The following is a 25,163-nucleotide window of genomic DNA, read 5'->3' on the forward strand; positions in this document are numbered from 1 at the left end:
TGTCAAAAGTGTTCAGCAATATCCTAGGAGATATTGCTGAGTATTAAGTAATAATATATCTTAGCTTAGAGTATTGAGTTGAAACTTACAGGGTATGTTTTACGAAATGTTGAACTAATCAAAAGGCAATATTGGCATGCTACTACTACCACTAATTCTAAAGCTAAGGGGACATTAAACTAACCAAAAGGCACCAATTGCATAATACTAGTACTACTACTACAACTGATGCTTCTACTACTACTATAACTACTACTACAGCTAATACTACCACTACTATTACTATTAATACAACTAAAGCTAAGGGTATTAACGTAAAACTTTCTGAGGATGTTAAACTACATCGAAAAACACTATGTCAATGCATGCACGTTGTCAAAAGGGGATAATAGCCTTATCCCAGGAACTGCTTAGAATATGAATTTGAAACTTCTGGTGCATGTTGGAATGGGGGATGTTGAACCAACCAATAGGTACTATATGCATAGTACTGCTTTTGCTGCTACTAATACTATGTTTAAGGGTACTAAGAAGATATTTTCAGTAATGTTGAGGGGGACGTCTCATTAAATCGAAACACGCTTTGTGTATGCATGTTATCAAAAGGGAGTATCAGCAATATCTCAAGAACGACTTAGATGATTAGACTGAGAATTTCAGAGTATGTTGCGGGGGATGTTGAACTAATAAAATGGCACTATGTGCATTCTACTGCTAATACTAGTATTAGTAGTATTACTGCTACTGCTATTAGTACTGTTTGTGAGTAGACTAATGAAATTAAAGTGAACATTTCGGGAATTGTTGAGGGGGTCCTGGACTAAATCAAAACACACTAAGTGCCTGCAGGTTATCCAAACCTGCAGGCTGAGATACACTGAGATTGGCAGCATCTCAGGGACAGCTTAAAGTATTAAGTTGAAACTATCTGGGCAAGCTGAGGGAATGTTAAACTAACCAAAAAGGCATTATCTGAATACTACTACTATTACTGTTAATACTACTGCCCCTAATACTATTACTGTTACTTTTGCTAATCCTAAGGGTATTAAGGTAAAACTTTCAGGAAATTGTGACGGTGGTGTTTAACTAAATCAGAACATACCATGTGCCTGCAAGTTGTCAAAAGGGCTTATCAGCAATATCTAAGGAATGGTTTAGAGTATTAAGACGAAGCTTTAAGGGCATTTTCAAGCAGGTGGTGAAGCAAATCAAAAATAACTGTTGTGTATCAGCCATGTCCTAGCAACGCCCTTTGGTAATTGTCATTAGCATAGGCGGTATATATTAGGGCGGGGATAGGTTATAAAGTAGAAACTTTCAGGGAAAGTTTATGTTGCTATAACACTAAATCAAAAAGTACTATGTGCATGCTGATTGTAAATTGGACATATTAGCAATATCTCAAGTATGGCTGAGGGTATTAAGTTAGAACTTTCAGGTACTACTATTATTAATGCTACTACTACTACTACTATTGAACTAAATCAAAAGGACCTAAGTGTATCCAGGTTGTCGAAATGGCATAGATGCTATGTGTTAGGAACAGAATAAGGTACTAAGCATTGATTTTTAGATAAAGTTGAAGGGGTGTAAATAAATCAAAAGGTACTACTTACATCCAGATTGTCAAAAGAGCTCATTTGCAATATCCCAGTAACAGCTACGGTTGTTATGGTCGAACGTTTAGAGAATTTCATTAGAAATGTTGAATTAAACTAAAAGAAACTATATTCATCCAAACTTGTCATAAGGGTGTATTTGCGATATCTTTGGAAAAGATAAAGGTAGTGAGTTGAAGCAATCAAATAAGGATGCTAAAAGAAGTATCTGCAATATATCTGGAATAGCTAAGCACATTAATTAGGAGAGTTTTAGAGATGGCATCGCAGCGATGTTGAAGCTGATGCGTGCCACTCCCAATTTTAGCTTCTTTGTGCATTCTTTCCGGGGATTTTCTGTGAAATAGTGCAAGTAATCGAAGAATAGCCCACCTAGCTCCATTAAGTGCATTAATCATGCCGACCCGTTACGGAAAAGCCACATTACACAAGGTTAATTCATTTTGCTTGTCGCAGCGTCATCTATCTTCGTTAAACTCAAAGCCTAGATGACATTGCATGCTTGACGCCAAATGTCTAGATGATGTTCACCAATCGCAGGAAAGCAGTTTTTTTTGTTCCGTTTTGTTTTATTAATCATGCTTAGTGTTTTGTTTTTCCTGTGTTGTAAGAAATAGTGTAATTTGGTTGAGGCTTTTGCTAATACCCTGAAAGCTGTTTTAAATAAATGAACCTTGAACTGTCAGGGGATTTTGGGGTGTTTATAGAACAAACACACTACATGCATGCAGGTTGTCAAAAGAGTGCATTAGTAATATCAAAGGAACAGCTTAGGGTATTAAATTGAACCTTTCAGGGCTACTACAGCAACTGCTACAATTACTACTTTTGCTACTGCCACTATTGTGACTATTCACGACTCTAACTGCTTGCGTTTATTACTTGCGACTGCGAGGACAACTGCTTGTGACTGTGACTACTTGGAACTGCAGTTGTGACTACATGCAGCTTTGACTGCAACAACTACTTGCTTCTGCAGCTATTTACGACTGCGACTGTGGCTGCGAATATTTGACACGGTGACTTTGACCACTTGCGACTGCTACTAATTGGAATTGTGACTGCGGCTACATGCGACTATGATTGCCTGTAACTGCGACTATGACTAATTGTGACTGCTACTACCGCCACTAATACTATTACTGCTACTTCTACTACTATTACTGCTACTACTATTGCTTTTATTACCACTGTTACTGCTACTGTTGCTACTACTGTTATACTACTGCTATTGCCGTTACTACTCCTGGACTAAATCAAAAGATTTTAAGCACTAAGATTATTAAAATAGCATTTGTGCAATATCTCAGGAATAGAATAGGATATTAAGTTGAAACTTTCAGGGAAAGTTGAGGGGATGTATACCTAAATCAAAATAAATTATGTGTATACAGGTCGTCTAAAGGATACTAGTGCAATATTCAAGGAAAAGCTTAGAGCATTACTTTGGAACTATGGCTTATGTTTTTGAGGATGTCAAATCAAAAGGCACTTAAAGGAAGAACAGGGAGCATTAGCTGTACTCCTCTTTATGGTAATTTCTGCTCGTTTTGAATCTGACTCGGCTATTTATTTTTTAATTTGTGTGTTTTCGTTTATTTCTTGTTAGTGAATTATAGTGGTTTTAAGTTTGAAAGTTTTCAAGGCTGCACTCTCGTTCAAGTACATTATTGTTGTGATTTCAATAATCGCAACAATAACACTTCCAGATAACGCTTCCGTAGCGTTATCTGGAAAAGTGTCACTAAAGGGGTTTTTTCGCCGTCCAATTGTTAGCTAACAAAAATTTGTTTGGACGGCGGAAACATAATTGTTAGCTAGCAGAAATAGTTAGCTCACAATTCGCAGAAACATGATATTGGGCAGGAAATTCAAAGAAAAATACTGACCAAGATAGTGTTGCAGTGAGTTTATCTCAGCTTGATAATACCCGACTGAAACCAAAGCTGTGTTCATATCTTATTCAAAAAATATAACTATTAATGCCAGCAAAAGAAACAAAGGCACAAAGCATTTTATTAATTGGCAAAGTACATTTAATTTAAACAAAAATTAAAACACCAGTGCTCAAGCTTTCCTAAAGGAACTCTTTAGTGCATTTACATAAATTATCCCATATATGGAGGAAGTGGATCAACCTAGTAAAAAATATAATTTGATTGCAGAAGTGTAATTGTTAGATTTTTGATCATATCAAATTGCTATGACTACGCGGCAATTTCGTTGTTTTTCTATTTTTTTAACGGAATAATTGATTTTTTTTTTTTTTTATGAGATTACTAGAAAAGATATTTATACGAAACTAGAAAGGGAAAGGAAGAAAATAAGAAATAGTAGCAGTCCTCGATTCTCTATCAATATTGTAAGCATAAAAAGTACCCATCTTATTTTTGAATATTTTTGAATATTTCGCATTAAATTCCCCAACAATTTCCTTCAACAAGTATTCGATTTGTTAGAGAAATCCTCTAACAATGTTAGAGAAATCCTCTAACAATGTTAGCTAACAATTTTTATTTGGACGGCGGAAAAACGATTGTTGGAAAAAATGTTAGCTAACAGTTTTCTGTTGGACGGCGGAAAACCTCCTTAAATATTGCAAGCCTTTTGCTGTATTTCGCGTATTATACCAATTCTAAATACATTACTGAACTTGGAAGAAATTTTGCCAAGCAAAGTGAAAGAGCTTTGCTACAAAGTACAATCACGCTACATCTGCTAGCTTTGTCGCAGCTGTTAGCATTGGTATTGACGGGAAACCATTTACAGACGGCGAGTTTTTTTTTTCAAAAAATGCACTCATAAAATGTGTTGATATAACCATAATGGCTTGAAAAAAATATAAGGGAATCTAAGAAATGGCTTTGACAGCTGGAACAGTTCAGCTTCAAGTTGAAGATTTAGCCAAAAATGGACGAACTGGTGAGAAAAGATTTGATATCTAGTGACATAATAACATTGCAATTTATTTAAATGTATTCATTAAATGACTATTTTAAAATTAAAATAACCCTAACCTTAACGTCAATTTAGTATTCGCATTTTGACTGCAGGATACCTAGCAAAATATATTTAGCAAGCAGCAATATTCCTACTTAACTTTGAATTCTAAAGCTTCAAATTGACAATTAATGTCACAATTGATAAAATCAAAACCTTTCACACTAAAACCACTGTCAGATGACATGATAATTTCCTTACTATCAGGACTACCACCACCACAGAAACTACAAAACCAATTAAGGAAGATTCTAAAACTAGCGAGTTTGACTTGCGCATTTGACTGCAACCTGCATCCGAAAATGTCACCGGGCCCTTTCGTAGAACTGCTTGGAATTATGTTAAGATATAATGGGTTAGATGAACAATCTTAGGTCAAGTGATTAACGTCAACAGAACAAAGAAACTGAATAAGACGCGTAATACCATTTGTTTAGAAGCTTAGTGACAAATTTGATAAAGTTTATTCATAGGTCTCTGTAGAAATACTAGTAGGGAATATCTTTTGGTTCCAACTTTTCCCTGGGACCTAGGGAAGAAAAGGCAATAACTTTCTGTCCTTTCTGTTAGGATAGACAGATTTTTCTTTTCTGAGGTGTAAATAGTGAGGAATTTTTTCCTCTCAATAACTGCTCTGTCGGATCTTTTTATTGGCAGAACTGGTTTAGCTTTTAAAATATCCGTGACTCACGACATTACTTAAGCATTCCTCGGTTTTAAAGATCAACGGGGAAACTAATTTCCCAACGTAGAAGATTCCGTTTTATTTATTCTAAAATTGTAGCCAACCGAGGGAGATCTAATAGAAAATTTTTGGAAAAATTAAATTTGGTTTTCACTGACCCTCCTTTTTGGCTTCTTTCGGGAGTTTACCCTAGTCTCCATAGTAAAGATATCCGATCCTTTTTTTCTATTTTTAAACCTCTGTAGTTTGAGATCAAAACCTTGTGTTTGTTTATGGACTCCCCGACTTCGGTTTGAAGTTTACGGAACTTCGTGGCAAAATACCCCACAGTACCTGCAGGTATCTGCGAGCCCATTTCCTGTATTTTTGTTGTTGTTGTTGTTTTCCCTTGTTAGAAGTGTTTGTTTCTTTTCTTTTTGTTACTCCGCTTCGCTCTTTTGTAGTAAATGAATTGTTAATAAATAAATATTAAATCTATAAATGAATATATAAATAAATATATATATAAATAAAAATATGTAAATAGAGGTAAATAAACATTGAGAATTAAATTATTATTACATAGCAACATATGGCAGTGCAAGGCCGTATACAGGCGAAGAGGGTCTACCCGGTTTGAACGCCCCCCCCCCCCGAAATGCGTTTTTTGAGGTTTTTTATGTAACCCTCCCCGTAAAAAAAATTAGTAACCCCCCCCCCCCCGAACAAAAATCCTGGATGCACGTCTGTGGCAGTGTTACTCATGCTCAGGTGCTATTTCGGATAAATCTGCGAAAATAGGACTTCGTCCGCGATTTAGAAAAAAAAATCTCCTATTTGTCCATACTAATTACGCATTATTATTGTAGTCACCATTTGTGGATGTTGAGATAGAAATCGTTCAGGGTATCCTTTTACAGATATATCAAGCTATGGCAGTATTACTCATGCTGAGATGCTCTTTCGGACGAATCTGTTGGCAATTGTTGGAGGAGGACTTCGTCCCCGATTTTCAGAAAATGTTATTCTAATACTCGACGATTCAACGAAGCAGTTTGTATTGCAGTATACTTTTCAGATGCCTGTTCTTGGAGTTCAGTTGAGGAAAGATAAGTACGGAAATTTTCACGCCAAGAATATCAAAGTCATATTTCCTTTGTCCTGATTGTTCTTCCCAATTTGTTGTTTATTTTTATTAATTTAAAAAACTTTTTCCAAAAAATAAATTTTTCAAAGAAAAGTAAAGAACTCTATTAAACAAAAAATTAACAAAAATAAAATCAAATAATCTACAAAGCGGGAATCTACCACAAATCAGAATCGATAAATAAATGAAATCCATAACGAACAGAAAATACAATAAATAACCGAGTCAAACTCAAAACGAGCAGAAATTAACATAAGTTGGGCGCAAAACCCCTATGCCTTCCCAAGGCCAGAACAACATTTGCACTGTACTGAAAAAATACAATTGAATGTGCATTGTCAGTTTAATATACATATACTGATATTTAGTAATCCAAATGTTAAAATTATTTGATTTATTAAAGTTATAAAAGTAAAAACAATTATATTTGTCCATACTTATTACACATACTTTTTATACTAATTTTCCATACTAATTGTCCATACTTTTTACTTAGGTAGCGCTTGTGCGCTGCCTATGATTCAAGTACCATGTGACTAAAGCGCTTACCATATGATAATTTTCCTGTTACTGATATGCTATCATCTTTTTGATACAAGGGGCGCCAATGTGGAATGGAGGGTGGGCAATTGCCCCTGTAGATTTTAAAAATATGTTTTTTTGGTATTCTTAAAAATCTGAAAATGTATCCGCTTAGATTTCCAAAAACACCCCTTTTTTATATTTATAAGCAAGGCTATAACCAGGTTTTTTTTTCGGAGGGGGTTTTACTCAAAGATTTTTTTTTCAGGGGGGGGGGGATTACACAAAAACGCATACAAAATTTGTTTATATCCATTTTTGCTACGTTTTTACGAGTAAAAAAAAACATTTCAGGGGGGGGGCAAATAAACGGCCTCTTTGTGCAACGGCCTCACGTCAAATATTGCAGTAATAATCTCAGGGCATGTTGCTGCTTTCGTATCACTGTATATGCTTGCTCTTATAATTTATTCTATTTTTCTATAATATAGTATATTCAGTATATAAGATTCCCAAGTCTAGTTAAATACATTTCTCGATGGTCAAATATAAATGCATGTCTATGGAACAATAAAGGTCTGAACATTGAACATAATGATGTGACAAATTATCAAAGTACCAAGGACATTTAAATTGAAGTATTTTTTTACTCTTTTGACCTATGTTAAGTCCAATCCCACTTGAAAACCACGATTCTCAATGATTTTTCTTTTAATTAATTCAAAATTATGAAATTTTTAGGGCAGGGCCCAATTTTTTGTCAGTGTTACAATGTTCAAACCAATTAGTTAATCTTGGCAATGCTTTTCTTTCAGGGAAATTTAAACTTTAACCGTCTGTTGATTCCCACAGACCGCCACACATTTAAAAAAAAACTATACCTTTTAAGCTGTTTGGTCCAGTTTGTTTTTAGCTTATATTTTTCTGAATTTTCACCCTCGTTTCTTTTTTTTAATTTTACACCTGGTGCTACCAAAAATAGTATAATCGTAAATGGAGATCTTTTTTATGATAAATTGAATTCTAGATCTTTTCTAATTTTATAACGTATAAAATAATGATATTATTGAAGTTTTCACTTAGCCAGTCTAAATAATTATATTTTATTTTCACTGTCCTTGGTATTAAGCATTAAATATATAAATTTTAAATGTGATTATACTGAAAAGTGAAAAATGCTCATATATAGTGTGTAGTACAATTTCTATTCGCAAATAAAGTTACTGTTAAACCTCTCCTTGATTGACATCATTTACCCTGGTAGCAGCATTTATCTGGAGATAGATTATTTTTGGACAGCCGACTATGATTGAATAGCCTTTGAAAATTTGGAAGGCTATGATTGGCTGTCCAATCAAAGCCAGCCCTGCTTCTGGCAGGGTAAATGATGTCAATCAAGACGAAACTTTACTCTGTTACAAAGCGGTTTTTATTTAAAAATGGCCCTAGTAAAGTGTAACTATCCTTTTTGTAATTGATGTATTTCCACGAGCTAACAGAAAGTTGTTTAAGAATTATTGATGAATTTTCATTTTCAAATTGGAACGCTTTTGGAGGTACTGCTAATATATTTTGAGCGTGAAATTTGAAAAATTGAAGAAAATTGCTTCCTGATTGCTACGTTTAAAAAAAATGAAGTTTTAAATGCTGTTTTTCAAAATATTTCTTTACGTTTCAAAGTCACATTTAGAGACATGTGGCATGTTTAAGTTTCCATGGATTTGAAGTTGAAGTTTTCTAAGTCTTGGATTTTCAGATGTCATTTTAAATCTTTGTTTATGTTTGAAAGTCCCTTTTTGCGCTTTGCGGCAAATCGTATGTTTTTGTAAATGTAAACCTTTTTGAATGATTGGTAAATATCCTTTGATATTCAATATTTATCTTTTATTAACAACAAAAAGGACGACCGAAACACCCCCTATGACACACATAGATACGCACTGGTCCAATCCTCGGTGGTGAATGTCACGCGATTTACCCAAGAGAGGCCAAAAATACCAGGGCTGTATCCAGGGGTTACCTGGTTCGCCCCACTGCCACCGAAATATTTTCCAGACTCGTAAACTGGTCGTAGAAATGCAGGAAAAAGACCATTTCTGCTAAATAATTGAAACAAAAATACTCCAACTGGTAAATTAGTCTTAAAAATGTAGGTACAAGTCCCTTATTTGACACCGTTAGACAAACAACAAAAAGAGAAGATAATGAGGAATTTGTGAAGACGGTGAATATTTTTTTGTTTTTTAATATTTAGTCTCTTTTGAAAAAAGAAGATTGTGGTGGAATAGATTCCTTTCTATCCTAGTAATCTGTAAAAAAAATAATCAGTTGACAAATTCCGTAACAGAAAATTTTCAAAAATTTTCTTTCTGAGGTAAATACATTTCTTTTGTGTTTTTTGTCTTTAATAATGTGATTTAATGCTTTAGCTGTTTTTATATGTGAATTGTGACAGATTCTGCTTTAAGGATTTAGGAAGGATTTTATTCCTTCTGGAAAGGTAGTGTGGTCTTTACCATTACTAATCGTTTGACAAAGTCCACTGGAGGTATACCCCTTCCCCTTCTTCTTGCCTTTGGTTAACTCCCCCCCTTCTCGACCTACTATCATTGTCTACTTATTTTAGCCCCCTCCCTTAAATTTTGATGAGGTATATTGTTTCTCCCTAGGCTTGTAGCTATACTACAAAAGGAGATTCATGTGTTCAGTTTTCCAAATGATTCCAAGAAATTGATTACAATGGAGACTAGAGATAACCCGAAAGGCATATGCGAAGTGTCGCAGTCAGTTGCAGTTGACAAGCAATTTCTAGTTCTTCCTGGACATAAGATAGGAAGTCTTCAGTTTGTGGTACGTTAATTTTACTTAGGGGTGTTCCAAAAGGATCGGTATCGACAGGTAAAATAAAAATCGACTGACAAATTGGCTTGTAAATTCATAATATTGATTGTAAATACGTCATTCCGTTGAAAATATAGATCATGAAAATGCCCCAAGTGTGATAATCGTTAGAATTATAAATTCAACAACTTTGCCTGAAATAAAAGATTTTGGGTTGGGATTCTGGATCTTGCAGGGTCGTGGGTTGGGTTTATAAATTTTTATGTTTTACAGTTTACAATTCAATAATCCCAGTTGATTGTGCAACAATAAACTGGGATTATAAACCTTAAAAACTTTGTTCCTCTCGTAATTATAACTGTTCCAAGAATCTGGTTTGTCCGTGAAAAGACGTATACAAGGCATTATGTAATTCCCATTCAAACCCAGATAATTTGGGAAAATTTCTATTTTCAAATCCCAACAATATTTTTGTCTAATTTATTTATGTACACTTAACTGCCTACCCTTTGTGCCAATGGTCCAGTGTACCAAATGTACATTCATCTTTATATGAAAGAGGAATTCCCCCACTGAGGTTTGTCAACAAAAATCAATATATTTTCCCAAAAGACATATATACATGCATATATTTTACTAAGGGAAGGGGATGAACGAATCAGAAAATAAAAATTAAAAAGTATCAATTTGTTAAAGCACAAGAAATTTGAGGGAAGATTTTGGGAGTTTGAAAAATGAAAATAGATATAACAATAAACATAAGCTATTACCAGCGGTTGTTATTACAACATTTTTTTACCCTGCAGATAGTTTATAATTAACCAATAGAGCACTTACAAACTATTAAATTATTATTTTTAGTTATAATTAAATATCAAATATATTATAATTAAATATTAGCATTATTATTTTTTTTTATTCAAGGTCGTGTCCAGAGCATTGGTATGGAGAAGTAAGGTATAAGGCCGTTTCCAAAGAGTATGGATAACTTAAAAAAGTGGGAACTGTCGCTAATGTCGACAAAAAAAAACATCAATGTCATTTAGGATTTATCGACAGTTGACATTTTTTCAATCTTTGTGATCGTTTTCTGTTAGGAACAGAGACAGACGCTTTTAAATATCCTGATTTTACCAATTACACTGATAAATTAATGATTCTTATTATTCCACTAAAAAAATAGCAAGCGTCGCCAAATGCTAGACGGCGTTGCGCCAGCTCCCGGTCTTATAAGCTACCCATACTCTTTGGCCTGTTTTAGCTGATAAACCAAGTTATAAATTAATAACCTTGATTGTAAGTCCACCATTCCATTGACAATATAGATCATGAAAATACTACCCTCCTGATAATTATTAGTATTGTAAATTTAGCAACTTTCTCTGAAGTAACGATTGTGTGTTTGAGCTTTGGATTTTGCGGGGTCGTGGGTTGGGCTTACACAATTTCACAGTTCAAAAATTCAGTCATATAAATTGATTTTATAAATTGCTTTGTTTCACTGGTAATTCTAAATCCTGTTCCAATAACAGGGTTTTTCAGTGGGTAAGGGTTTGCTTTTCTGTCTTGGCTTTCTCTGTCTACAATTAGCCATATCTTGATGCAACCTATGCAACTCACTGCAAAATACTTGATAACTTCAATTTAAAATCAATGTTGATTTTGAATTGAAGTTATCAAGTATTTTGCAGCAGGGTGCATAGGTTGCATCAAGATATGGCTAATTGTAGACAGAGAAAAGCCAAGACAGATAGTCCAAGTAATTGAGAGGCAAATGTTTAAATGGCTTGGGCATGGGTAAATGGCAGGATAATGCATGACTCTCTTATTGGACACATACTTGCTTGTTAGTTTTTTGGAAAGGCATGCCTGCCTAGAGTCTCAGGCATGTTGACCAAGAATTTGAAATTAACATAAGACCGTTAGATTGCCTGTAATGAGAGGCAAACAAGGCACGCCCGCCTATGGTCTTAAGGAGGTTGACCAAGAATTTAGAATTGACACAGGACCATTAATTTGCTTGAAATAACAGGCAAACAATCAATTAAAGCCATCTTTATCTTTCAAATAGTACCTATTCGTTGCCTAAGCTCAGCCCACATTCTGAGAAAATTTCAATTATTCACAAATGTTTCAAATTTTTGGGTCACTTGCCCGTGACTCTGGGAGAGTGGGCGCCCCCAAATTCCTCTCTCAATTTAGCACTTGTTCACGAATGCCCACCGTCTCCAATCACTTTCCCAATAGTATCTGTTCATTGCCTCAGTTCAGCAATCTGAGCCAATTTCCACTTTTCCTAGTTTAAGGTCACTTGCCTGAGACTCTGGGCAGGTGAGGTGGAGATGCCATTATACATTTCTCATTCAAAGCTACATTGTTTAGAACGCTATCTTTATTCGTCTTGTTCCATATAACTTATATAACTGGTAAAACTCATTTACAAAGAAAAAAGAACTTCACTCTCCTTTAATTGAATTCCTCAATTGATTTATCGAATTAAAGCCATAATAAGTCTAATTCTTATTGATTTTTTCTCCCCTAATCTTCAAACAAAAAACCTTCTGTGAAAGTCGTACCTATGTTTCTAATTTTGTATCAATGGTAACTCAAAAGGTGTTATCTTATTAAAAAAACTGAAAAATGCTTCCTTGTTTTTTTGGCACTGATACATATGTACCACTGTTGTACAAGGTGTACTATGCGTGTATACTTGTAGATATTAGTACAAGAAAGGTTTTTGAAGGTGACCTAGATATGACGAAGAAAAAGCTTGCTATCAAGACCTCTATTTTCTAAATAGTTCTACGTGTGAGAAAGGGGGTGCAACACATCTGAGAAAATAAATGAAACTTGTAAATACCTTGAAAACCAAATCAGATACTACCCCTATGGTGGGCTGAGAACCATATAAAGTAGGAGAAAGACGATTAGGAAAGAAAAAGCTTCTAGAGTTATTAAGAGAAAGCATTGTTTAACAGCTGTTTATGTGAGCAAGAAAAGAGAAAATGTCATATTTGAGAAAAAACAAAGCTGTAAATACCTTGAGAACCAAATCAGATCTCTTTACTTAACTTTGATGATGCTTTTATTTTTATTTTTTTATGTCAGCCTTTATTATTATGTTCAGGGATTTCTTAAATACAGAAGATTTGCCACCGTCTCATTTCTTTAAATGAAAGTTAAATTTTTTCTTGACTGAAAATTATATTTTCATATGACTAAAATTTCTGATTTCAATGACTGAAAATTCTGAAAATGATAGTCATCTTCGTGCTTCCATTAAAATATTTCATTGGAGGGTTGGTTTGGCTGAAATGAAAAAATTATATTTCAGGTTAAAATTTTATAATTGTCGAAGATGTGTTATCGGTCAAAAATTCGTCCTGGGGGATACACCATGCCACCCCTTCTGCCTCAGTGCAACTAACATATTGATGTAATATTTTAATTCGCACTCAAAGTTTTTCGCATTAAAAAGAGGAGATATAAATTTCACAGCATACATAGAGCCTATCTAGTCCAAATATCCTTTTCTAACTGAAGAAAAATTGGAGGTAGTTTTAACTAAACGGAGTGATCCAGTCAATTAAATTTGCTTAGTTCGAGCAATGGGCTATTAATAATACCAAATCAAAATTCAGAATTACCGCTGCCGAATACCGATATCCATAATGTGCAGAAATATACATATTTTTGCAAAACGGGGATTTATAGCCTAAAGGTGGGTTTCAAAGCTCAATTATCATTTAATAATTAACTACGGTACTGGTTATGTTTGTCATTGCAAGACAATGAAAAATACCAAATTATAAGCAATTTGAATTACTGTATGTGTGAGACCGACTGCAATCTTAGCCTTTCTTATGTACTATAGAAATTCAGTGGATTATGTTTGGATTGTCTTCCATGTTAGGCTAAAGCTAATAATGAAAAATTATTGATAATTAATTATAATTGAGTTTTTGATATCACCCAAATTATGGAACATACGTCTTGCCGTCTTTATTTTGACCATTTCCTATTCAAAGCACATGCAAGATTCTTAGCTAAATTATTCTCACAAATAGCCATGTTAAATCTGCTTTTGAATTTGCTCATACTTTCATCGAGGATGCGTAAATCATCAAAATAATTTAAGTCCAGGAAAGAGATAATCTAGCTGGAGAATGACTTTCAGGAGAATGACTGGAGAATTGCTCGCTTTTGTGGCATCCTAGGGTGGTTTAATGCCACTCCTCAGAGAGGAAGTTTTTTGACATTGCTCAGTGTAGGCAATGAGAAAAGGCAACTTATTTGGCTAAGAATTTGTAAGGATTTTGCTAAATAGCCCTCAAAAAGGTGAAAGAAAGAATAGATGCTCTAGATTAGGCGGTGGTGTGGTCATAGAATGACTAAAATTCTTTAGTGACGTCTTGTGGCGTGGCTAAAGCAGACACTTCAAATAGGGTCAATGGAGCATTAACCGCCAGTGTGTCGTCTTGAGGTGGTTTAGTGCCACTCTTCATTAATGAAGTTGTTTAATCCCCCTTAACGTGACGATTTGGAACGTCAGCTTGTTTGATTTAGAACTTCTCTGGACAGATAAGTCTCCATCTCTTGAATGACTTCACTGAATAGCCTGCAAGGGTTTAAGAAAAAGACCTGGATTTCTCAGATTTGGCTTTGGGAAGATTATGAAAGATACCACCTTTATATGCTTTTTTTATATGACTTTAAATATCTAGTGACGAAGTCAAAGCAGATGCTTAAAAAAATGACTAGAGGATTGTTCGCTCGCGTTTCATCCTGAGTTGGATTAACACTACTTTTTATAAACCAAGGGATTTCATCCTGCTTATTATGTTTCAGAGGCAGCGCTATAGCGTTGCCTATATTAAAGGCCATACGGCTCCTATGTTTTATTATTTATTTATTTTTTTTACCCAGAGGCACTTCATATGGAAGTGGTCGTCGTATAAAATTCAAAGGGGACTCATTCGATTGCGAATCGAGAGTTCTAGTCCCCTTTTTAAGAGTCAAAAGTGATCGTAGGGAAACTAGCCCACCCACCCAACCCCCCGCGCCCTTTCTCCCAAATAGATAACAAAAACTCCGATGTCGACACAGCCCCCAGGACCCGGGGGCAGGCGTTGTAAGTTATGCCCTTGGGACATATAAGATTCTTATGGAAGAGATGCTAGGGCTGATTATAATGGAAATTGACAGTTGTAGTTCACTTTTTAAGATTCAAAAGAGATTGGAGGGCACCTAGCCCCCCTCCCTCCCCGCACTTTTTTCCTCAAACCCGTCCGATAAGACTTTTGAGATGGCTTTTTTTTTAAATAGCTCAAAGACCATATAACGAGATTTCCGGGTTCTATAAAGCCCCCAAGGGCCCGAGGGTAGGTGTTGTAAGTTATGCTTTGGGGGAATATATGGTTCTTATTGAACGGATGTTCGTATAAACTTCAAAGAGGGCTCATTTAATTGGCAATTGAAAGTTGTAATTCACTTCTTAAGAATCAAAATGGATCAGAGGGCAGTTAGCTCCCCCCTCTCACCCAACATCCTTTTCCCACTAAATACGGCAGATGAAAATTTTGAGATAGCCATTTTCTTAAAAATAGTTCAAGGGTCACATAACAAATTTCTTGTTTGTAGTTATTTTTGTTCGTTTCAAGCTTGATTTGCCTATTCAATTTAAGTTTCGGTCGTTTTAAGATTTATTTATTCATTTATATTAGTATCTATTGTAGTTTTGTTTGCATATATTTTTTACTTAATTTCTGTTCGTTTTGGGTTTCATTTATACTTCAATAGCAAAATATTTTTTTCGTTTTAAGTTTGGTTTGCCTATTCAATTTAAGCATTACTCGCTTTAAGATTTATTTATTCATTTATATTATTACTTGCTCTATGTTTTTTTTTGCTGTGATTGTTCATTTAATTTCTGTTCGGTTTGGGTTTCATTTATTCTTTGATAGTAATTTCTGGTCATTTTAAGTTTGAATTTTAACAGGTATCTGTATCTGCTGATCTTAAGTTTAAAATGGTCGTTACTTTTCTTGAAGACTTCTTTTTTGGAAAGTTCTTTTTTTTAATTAATATCATTAAAAGGCAATACATCTGGCTTTGAATAGCTCTCAGGACAGATTAAATCCGTATCCCTTGAATGATTTTGCAAAATATACCTCAAACGGGTTAGAGAAACGTCAGCCGCCCCAGCTTTGCTGGGAGGAGACTGTTGCGAAATGGCTTCAGCCACAGCGATTATCTTGGAAAGTGGCAAAATCAGAAGCTTTAAGCAGAGTATGGTTACCAGTGTGTCCGTCTCATGTCCATTAACACTGACACGAATTTGTATTTAACATGTCTGGTGACCATTTTACTAAATAAGACATGATTTTACTCAGTAAAAAATGTGTAGCATAGTATTTTTGTGTTCAACGTTACATCTAGGTTAATACCATAACCGTTAAAGCACAGCAAAAAGGAGTATTAACTTGTTATTAAATTAAAAAAAAATTCAGCTTAAAGTAAGGAGCAGCATTAAAACTGAAAACCAACCAAAGTTATTCTGCATATGGAGACGAGGGGGGGGGGGGCGCTGTCCTTTCTTCAACCCTCGGTCTTTACGCTAAAATTTGACTTCTTTCGTAATCCTTTAAGAATGATTAAATAAAAAAAAACAAGTTTTTAAACTGAAAGTAAGGAGCGACATTAATACTTAAAACGAACAGAAATTATTCCGTATATGAAACGGGCTGTCCCCTCCTCAACGCTTCGCTCTTTACGCTAAAGTTTTTTATTGTTTTTAAAAATAAAGTAGTTTGGAAGAGTCAAACTTTAGCATAAAGAGCGAGGCGTTGAGGAGGGGACAGTCCCTTTCATATATGGAATAATTTCTGGTCGTTTTAAGTTTTAATGTCGCTCCTTACTTTCAGTTTAAAAAATTTGGTTTTTTTATTTAATTTCTGATCGTTTTTCAGTTAAATGCAGCTTTTATTTTGGCTCACCGTTATTGAATAAGTAAACAAAATTTGCATAAAAATTTTACTTTTCTTTAGCTAAATGGCTGTCTCTAAATTTGGTTCTGACGTAATTTACAAATTAACTTACGTAACGAACTTCTATATTCGTATATTTTTCTTCTGGCAAAAAATACAAAGTTGCAGATTTTTGCAGATATGAGCTTGAAACCTATGTTATAGGGTTTTCTGATACGCTGAATCTGACGGTGTGATTTTCATTAAAAATTGTTCACTTTTAGGGATGTTTCCCCTCTTTAAAAAATCAGGTGAGTTTTCTGAGGCTCGTAGCCTTTGATGAGTAATACTAAACTTAATAAAATTCATATATTTAGAATCTGCATTATAAGCCCATTATTTTGATACATTTATTGACATCAAATTTCCGTTTTCAAAAGTTTCGATAACTTTTGAGCCGTATAGGTTGTTTTTTTTATTGTTTTTTTTTTTTTTTATTACGTATATGTTATTAAGTATATTATGGGGTTGTCCCCTTATTAAAAAACACGCGCCTGAAGTAAAAATTTAAAAAAAAATTTAATTAAAAAAACCCAGAATCACAAAGGCCGTTTAATTAGAATAGATAGCTCTTTTGAAAGCACTAAAAAAAACTGTAGCGTAAAGAGCGAAGTATTGACCTGGGGGAGAACCCCTCATATACGTAATAATTTCTGTTCATTTTAAGTTCTAATGTTGCTTCTTACTTTCAGTTGAAAGTACTTGTTTTTTTTATATTTAATTTCTGATCGTTTTTTAAATAATGCTTGGAAATCAGGCGCCCCCTTCATAGAAATGTCCCTTACCCCAAAGAAACATCCTCCACGGGAAGATTCTCCCGAGTAACCCCCTCCTCCAGCCCCCTCCCCCCCCACCAGAAACAAATTCTTCCTGGAAATGTCTGTATACTTCCCAATAACCAATACAATATGTAAGCAATGGGCAAAGTTCATAACTTGCAGCCCTTCCCCTGGGAACTTTGGGAGATTAAGTCATTTTAAAAGACATCTTTATTAGATTTTCGACTATGCTAAACACAATGGCTATCTCAAAATTTTAATTGGGTGACTTTGAGAAAAAAATGAGCGTGGGAGGGGGCCTAGTTGCCCTCCATTTTTTTGGTCACTTAAAAAGAGAACTTTTAATTTCCGTTCCAATGAGCCCTCTTACGATATTCTAGGACCACTGGGTCAATACGATTACCCCTGAGAAAAAAAAACACAAATAAACACGAACCCGTGATATTTCTTCTGGCAAAAAATGCAAAATTCCACATTTTTATAGATAGGAGCTTGAAACCTCTGCAGTAGGGTTATCTGATACGCTGAATATGATGGTGTGATTTTCATTAAGGTTCTATAGCTTTTAGGTGTCTTTCCCCCTTTTTTCGAAAATCAGCCAAATTTTCTCAGGCACGTAACTTTTGATGGATATAATTAAACTTGATGAAACTTATATTTCTGAAATCAGAATTAAAATATGATTCTTTTGATGTGTTTATTGGTATCAAAATTCCGTTTTTTAGAGTTTCGGTTACCATTGAGCCGGGTCGCTCCTTACTTACAGTTCGTTACCACGAACTGTTTGACTACTGAAACGCAGTTGTTAAACTGGAATAAGAAACTTTTTAAAACACCAAGTCTTAATCTTGCTCTTTATTTTCAGTTAAAGGAACTTGTTTTTATATTTAATTTCTGATCATTTTTAATCTGACCGGGAAACCCGCCTGCCTTCTCCGTGGAAAATCCATCTGGAGAATCCCTACCTTGGAAAATTCCCCGCTTGAAATTCCCTCTGGAAAATTTCTCCCAGACAATTACCTCCTCGCTGAAAGTTCGCCCTGGAAAACTTTCCTTACTATCATTAAAAAAAAACTTTCTTTAAATTTAATTTCTGATAGTTTTCAAATCATGTCAGAAATCCCCTCCCCCTCATGAAAAGTACCCCCCCCCCTGTAAAGTTCCCGCATATGCCCCAATAACAAATATTATATGTAAACCATGGGCAAATTGCATAACTTACGCCCCCCACCCCCGTTCAAAATATTCAATGGACAATTCCCCGGAAAAATTTCTCGCTGTGCAAAATTCTTAAATTCTTTCTTAGGGAAATATGCCCCCCCCCCCGCCTTGGAGAAAATTATCCCGCAAAAAATGTTTGTATATTTCCCAATAACAAATGCTATACATAAACATTGGGGAAATTGTATAACTTACTACCCTTTCTCCAGGGGTTATGGGGAGTCCAGTCATCCCTATAGGCATAATTATTCGATTTTTAAACTATGCTGAACGGAATGGTTATCCCAAAGTTTGATCGACTATTATCGGAGAAAAAAGAGGCATGGCAGGGGCTATCTACCCTCCAATCTTTATCTTTACTTAAAAAGGGCACTAGAAATTTTAATCTTTCTTTAAATGAGCCTTCTCCTGACTTTCTAGGACCAATGGTTCGACAGATAACCCCTTGGGAAAACAGAACAAATATACATGCGTTCTTGATCTTTCTTCAGGCATAAAAATTAGAAATTCCATATTCTTATAGGTAGAAGGCCGACGCTTCTACAATAGGGCTCCCTGATATATTGAATTAAATGATCTGCCTTTTATTAAGATCGCTTGAGTTTGCTGGGGGTGTTTCTCCCTTTTTTCTTAATGTTTTTTTTTTCCAATTTCTTGGTCCTGAAACGTAAGCAATGCAGATCTCAGAAAGAACAGGTTGACACGAAGGCAGATTTTCTTTTGTTTCGGTTGTTTAAAAAATCAACGTGTTTTTTGCTGTATTTTTCTTTACTTGATATTTTTTATGTTATTTTTATAGTTGTCTGTGATTAAATGATTGAATCTAATTTAATTATGCGTCCTGGGCATGTATCCCTCCGTCCTTTTCATCCTAGATCTGGCAGGTAATGCCTAAGTATAATTTTCAGAGGTACGCTTTTCCGAACCTAGTTTGGTTTTTCAGATGGTTTTTCATGGAGGAAGGTTTCAAAGAGTCTGAAGTCATCTACTTTTTCATCTTTATATCTCAAGCTATTATCGGAAGAAGGATTCTCAGATGATTATTGAATTGTGATAGAGTTAGTGGCGTCAATTCAAGAAAATTGGGGGAGGGGGACAAACTTGCTTGTTTCAATATGTAGTGGAGGTACATTTGTCATTTTTTTAAAGAAAATTACCGAAAAGAGACATTTTCAAAATTTGGGGGGTGGACGTTGGGGCCATAGCCCCCTGTCCTCCATTTGACTCTATTGGAAAGGGTAACTTTTACATATCAAACGTTTCGTGGTAACGAACTGTAAGTAAGGAGCGACCTGGCTCAATAGTAACCGAAACTCTAAAAAACGGAATTTTGATACCAATAGATACTGCAAAAGTAATCAGATTTTTATGCTGATTTTAAATATATAAGTTTCATCAAGTTTAGTCTTACACATCAAAAGTTACGCGCTTGAGAAAATTTGCCTTATTTTCGAAAAAGGGAGTTCTAAAATTCATAGAACTTTAATGAAAATCGCACCATAAAATTCAGCGTATCAGAAAACCTTACCATAGGAGTTTTCAATCTCCTATCTGCAAAAATGTGGAATTTCGTATTTGCCAGAATCAAGATCACGGATGTGTGTTTATTTGTTGTTGTTTTTTTTTTTTTTTTCCAGGGATGATCGTATCGATCCAGTAGTCCTAGAATATCGTGAGAGGGCTCATTTGAATGGAAATAAAAATTTTAATGTCCTTTTTAAGTGACCAAAAAAATTGAAGGGCAACTTGCCCCCCTCCCACGCTCATTTTTTTCCCGACGTCACCCAATCTAAATTTTGATATAGCCATTTTGTTCATCGTACTCGAAAATCTAATAGATATGTCTTTGAGGATGACTTAGTCCCCCACAGTTCCCGGGGGAAGGGTTGAAAGTTATAAACTGTGCCCATTGTTTACATATAGTATTGGTTATTGGGAAGTATACAGGCGTTTTCAGGAGGGTTTTTTTCTGGTGGGGGGTCAGAGTAGGGGCTATGGGGGAGAATATTTCCATGGAGGATTTTTCTTTGGGGGAAGGGACATTTCTATGAAGGGGGTGCCGGATTTCCCAGCATTATTTAAAAAACGATCAGAAATTAAATAAAAAAAAACAGTTTTTTTTTCAACTGAAAGTAAGGAGCAACATTAAAACTTAAAACGAAAAGAAATTATTACGTATATGAGGGGGTTAGCCTTCTAGTCAATACTTCGCTCTTTACGCTAAAGTTTTTTTAGTACTTTCAAAAGAGCTATCTATTCTAATTAACCGGCCCTTGTAATTCAGGGGTTTTTGATTCGAACAAAGTTGGAACTTTAGCGTAAAGAGCGAGGTATTGACTAGGGGGCAAACCCCCTAATATACGTCTTAAAAATATACTAATATAGAAGTTCCTTACGTAAGTTAATTCGTAAGTTACGTCAGAACAAAATTTCGAGAAAGCCATTTAGCCAAAATAAAAGAAAAATTAATATGCGAATTTCATTTTAATTATTCATGTACGGTGAGCCAAAGCTGCATTAATTCAAAATGTTCAGAAATTAACTAAAAAAACAAGTTTTTTTAATTGAAAGTAAGGAGCGACATTAAAACTTAAAACGAACAGAAATTATTCCTTTTATTAAAGGGGCTGTCCCCTCCTCAATGCCTCGCTCTTTACGCTAAAGTTTGACTCTGTCTCACAACTTTATTTTTTAAAACAGTGAAAAACTTTAGCGTAAAGAGCGAGGCGTTGGGGGAGGGGGGCAGCCCCTTTCATAAATGGAATAATTTGTGTTCGTTTTAAGTTTTAATGTCGCTCCTTACTTTCAATTAAAAAAACTTGTTTTTTTTTTAATTTAATATCAGTAAGCTACTGAATTCTTATAGGTGCTTCTAAGAACGCCAAAGTAAATTTAAATTGCCTAAACATTCCTGGCGTTATTTAAATCCTGCCTAATGGAATCCTGTCAGATTTTTTTTTTTCTGCCCGTATTCCAGATTGATTTCATAGAATCTGATGCCTTCCACATTTTATTGTATCCACATTTACTGTTTTTGTCATATTTTACTCAAATCGTGGTTGCAGCCGGAGCTACAACCTAGTAAAAGAAGAACACGGTCCATAGTAACAAACAAAATATCCTGAAACCCCCCTAAAAATGGTATCGAATCGAAGCACAAACTACATCATTGGAATTGCCTTGACCAAAAGCCCTATACAGGAATTATAAACATTAAACAACAATGAAAATCCCTTCTTTGGATGGGAATCGCTATCAATGGCTTCTTTTTCCTCCTAAGCTAGTTATTATCAGAAAAAGGATCTTAAGATGACGATTGAAATGTCAACAAGTAGCAAAAATAGTTCTGTATCGGCTGTATTTTCTATCGTCTAGGGTATGGGCATATAAATTACACCTGTGTTCAAAGACCTTTTATTTGCTTCGTTTTCAGGACTTGAGCACGTCAGAGACATCTATGTCTAAAGCGCCAATAACTGTTTCAGCACACCAAAGCGAGATATCCTGTATAGCCCTTAATCAAGACGCATCAATCGTTGCATCGGCATCAGAAAAGGGAACGTTAATTCGTGTATGGGATACACTAAAAAAGATTTTGCTTGCGGAACTTAGAAGAGGGTCGGACACAGCAAATCTTTATTGGTAGTTATTTCACTTTACTTTATTTATAATTTATTACTTTTTCCTATTTACTCAGCTTTGAAAGAGATTAAGAGAATTGCCCCATGTGTTTTTAGAACTAATATATTTCTAATCTCCCAGTGAAGTCCAGTTGAACTATCTTCAAGTTCAATTCTCTTCTTTTCTTTTTACCTGACTATGAAAATGAATTTCGTAAAAAATAGAGTAAAATTAAATTATTTTTTTTTTAGTAATCTGAATGATGAAGAAAAATAGAACGATTAAGAGTGATATTTAAATATCTGCATATAATTTAAACTATCTGCCAAACAGTTCTAAGAATTGGCGGTGGCAAAGGGGAAACATTTGGAATACTAACTCAGGATTTTCCTGTATAGGCAACCATTTTTGTTAAAAATTACGTAATTTTACTGTAGTCAAAGGAAATATATATTATGATTTATTGTAAATATATATATATATATATATATATATATATATATATATATATATATATATATATATATATATATATATATATATATATATATATATATATATATATATATATATATATATATATATATATATATATATATATATATTTATTTATTTATTTCATAATATTCATAATAAATAGTATATATATTTTTTTGCAGGGGGGGGGGGTGTTTTACACAAGGGTGTTTTTGGAGGAGGGGGGTACACTAAAAAAACGTATAAAAATTTGTTTATATCCATTCTTGTTATATTTCGGGGGAAGGTTTCAAACCCCCTAACCCCTCCCCCTGGATACGACCTTGTATTTTATTATATTTATGTATATATTGTGAATACATTTATTATAATAGCAAATTACATTTGGGATAGGTTTTTAAGTTCACCAGTTGGTATAAAATCTAGGATAGTAACTGAAAATACAAGAAATAATTTGATTCGTCCTTTGCTGTGTCATTTTCACTTATATATTAAGATATAACCATGGGCACCCATAAGCTGAATGCCAGGGGGGGGCAAACCTCGTCTAATTGGCATTTTTAATTCCATATAATAGAAATCACAGAACAAAAATATAAAAATAAGGCAGCATCATTCAGTCAGGGGGGGGGGGGCAAAAAATGTAATTGTGGTAGACGATAAAGATGTAGTTGCTTTTGCATCTACACCAGGGCGAATGGGAGGGAAGGGGCTACAATCTAAAGAAATGTTAAGAAGGCTAGATCACATTTGTGGATGGGCGATGTGATGCGAAATGGCTGATTAGGGAAGAGCATTGGCTGAAGGGAAAGGATGGCTGAAGGCTGATCTTTTTGTTCATCTGCATCTCAAGGGAAAGGCATTCTGAAGGAGAAGGGCCATTTGGGTGGATGATAGATTGCTAAAAATGTTGCTTTTTTCATCTACCAGGGGGCAAAAGAAGCTTGGTGTACTTGAAGTAGTAGGGCCGAGGCCATAATCGAAAGAAAGGTTTATTATGGGATTTAACTATTTTGGATTTGATTGTATAGAGATATTTTTTTTGATATTGTTTCAAATTCCATGTTTCACATGGATAAGTGCATATCTTAATTAGGATTGACGTTTCCAGTCAAGAAAGAAAGTTAAAGTATGATCTTAATCTTTTTTGTATTGAATAATTTAGTTATATAATTTAGTAGCTTTTTACAAATTCCAGGGTGCTCAATTATAATTTTGTAGCAGTATAGTTATTGACTTTTCCATTAAATAAAGTAAGGTACTTAGGGCTTTTCAACTTGATAGTATTCACTAATAGTGCGTTATTAATTAGTATATATGGTCTTATAACAGGTTTTAATTGTTTAAGTTCGTCTCGTAAGTAGTTTGTACTTGTCCCTTAAATAAAGAAAGGTAAATAGTGCTCTTTATGATTTTTGTTTTGACTAAGTATGTTTTCAAAATTTGGTTCTTTTGTATTATAACCTGGGTATAATTTTTCAATTTGACTCTTTATTATTTTGGCCTTTTACCGCCTAAAATGTAATTTAAAGAATGATAGATATCCTTTTTGTTTTGAATAATAGATTTTTATAACTTTTGATATTTTATAAACACAAAGTTTTCACTATAATCCGTCTGTCCCAGTCGTGTTATGTTCGATTACCAACTATACAGTAATTTTTATTATAATATTTCAAAATATAGTTTGTGATCTTATATTGTTAATATATGTTTTAGAATATAATCGACCATGGGTAAAAAGTCTATGTTCTTCTAAGAATTGTGAGGGCCGATTACAGACAATAAACTCAGGAATTTTGGGATTGTAAAATTTTTTGTTATGAATAGGTAAGTGTTATATTTATTTAGATATTTTAATAAAACAGGTGTCAACTGTATAATTTTAAATCTTTATTATTATTTCCTTTTACCGTATATCACGAAAGGGTAATAATGATTTTAATCATTTGTGTTGTTGCTAGGTGATTGGTAAAAATATTTTTCTTTTTTAATAGTCCATGTGGACCTAGTTTCATGGCGTCCTTGACGTGGTTGTTACTTGTACATACTCTAACGTGAGGTATTTAGGGCGAATAATCCGGGTTGTTTTGGGTTTGTTCCATAGATCAAATGTATGATTGTGTCATATAAACGGGGGCTCATGATTCATGCTTTCCATGAAGGGGTTGTGACGATGCTATAATCTAAAGAAAGGTAAAGAAGACTAGATCACATTTGTGGATGGACGATGATAGATTGCTA

General features: G+C 34.4%; 1 protein-coding gene across 1 annotated transcript in view; it reads left to right on the forward strand.

Moving 5' to 3' along the window:
* The window catches only part of LOC148940445 (WD repeat domain phosphoinositide-interacting protein 4-like), a 70,942-nt gene that overhangs the window by 15,087 nt on the left and 30,692 nt on the right, over window positions 1-25,163 (forward strand). Inside the window, exons 3-5 of the mRNA XM_089104947.1 lie at window positions 6,207-6,399; window positions 9,625-9,805; window positions 22,255-22,463. Of these exons, the coding sequence (XP_088961073.1) occupies window positions 6,207-6,399; window positions 9,625-9,805; window positions 22,255-22,463 (583 nt within the window). The remainder of the gene's footprint in view (window positions 1-6,206; window positions 6,400-9,624; window positions 9,806-22,254; window positions 22,464-25,163) is intronic.

Source organism: Artemia sp. Qi Xiang Cuo, chromosome 19 (genome assembly GCF_049724085.1).
Source record: "Artemia sp. Qi Xiang Cuo chromosome 19, ASM4972408v1, whole genome shotgun sequence".
NCBI classification, from domain to species: Eukaryota; Metazoa; Arthropoda; class Branchiopoda; order Anostraca; family Artemiidae; genus Artemia; species Artemia sp. Qi Xiang Cuo.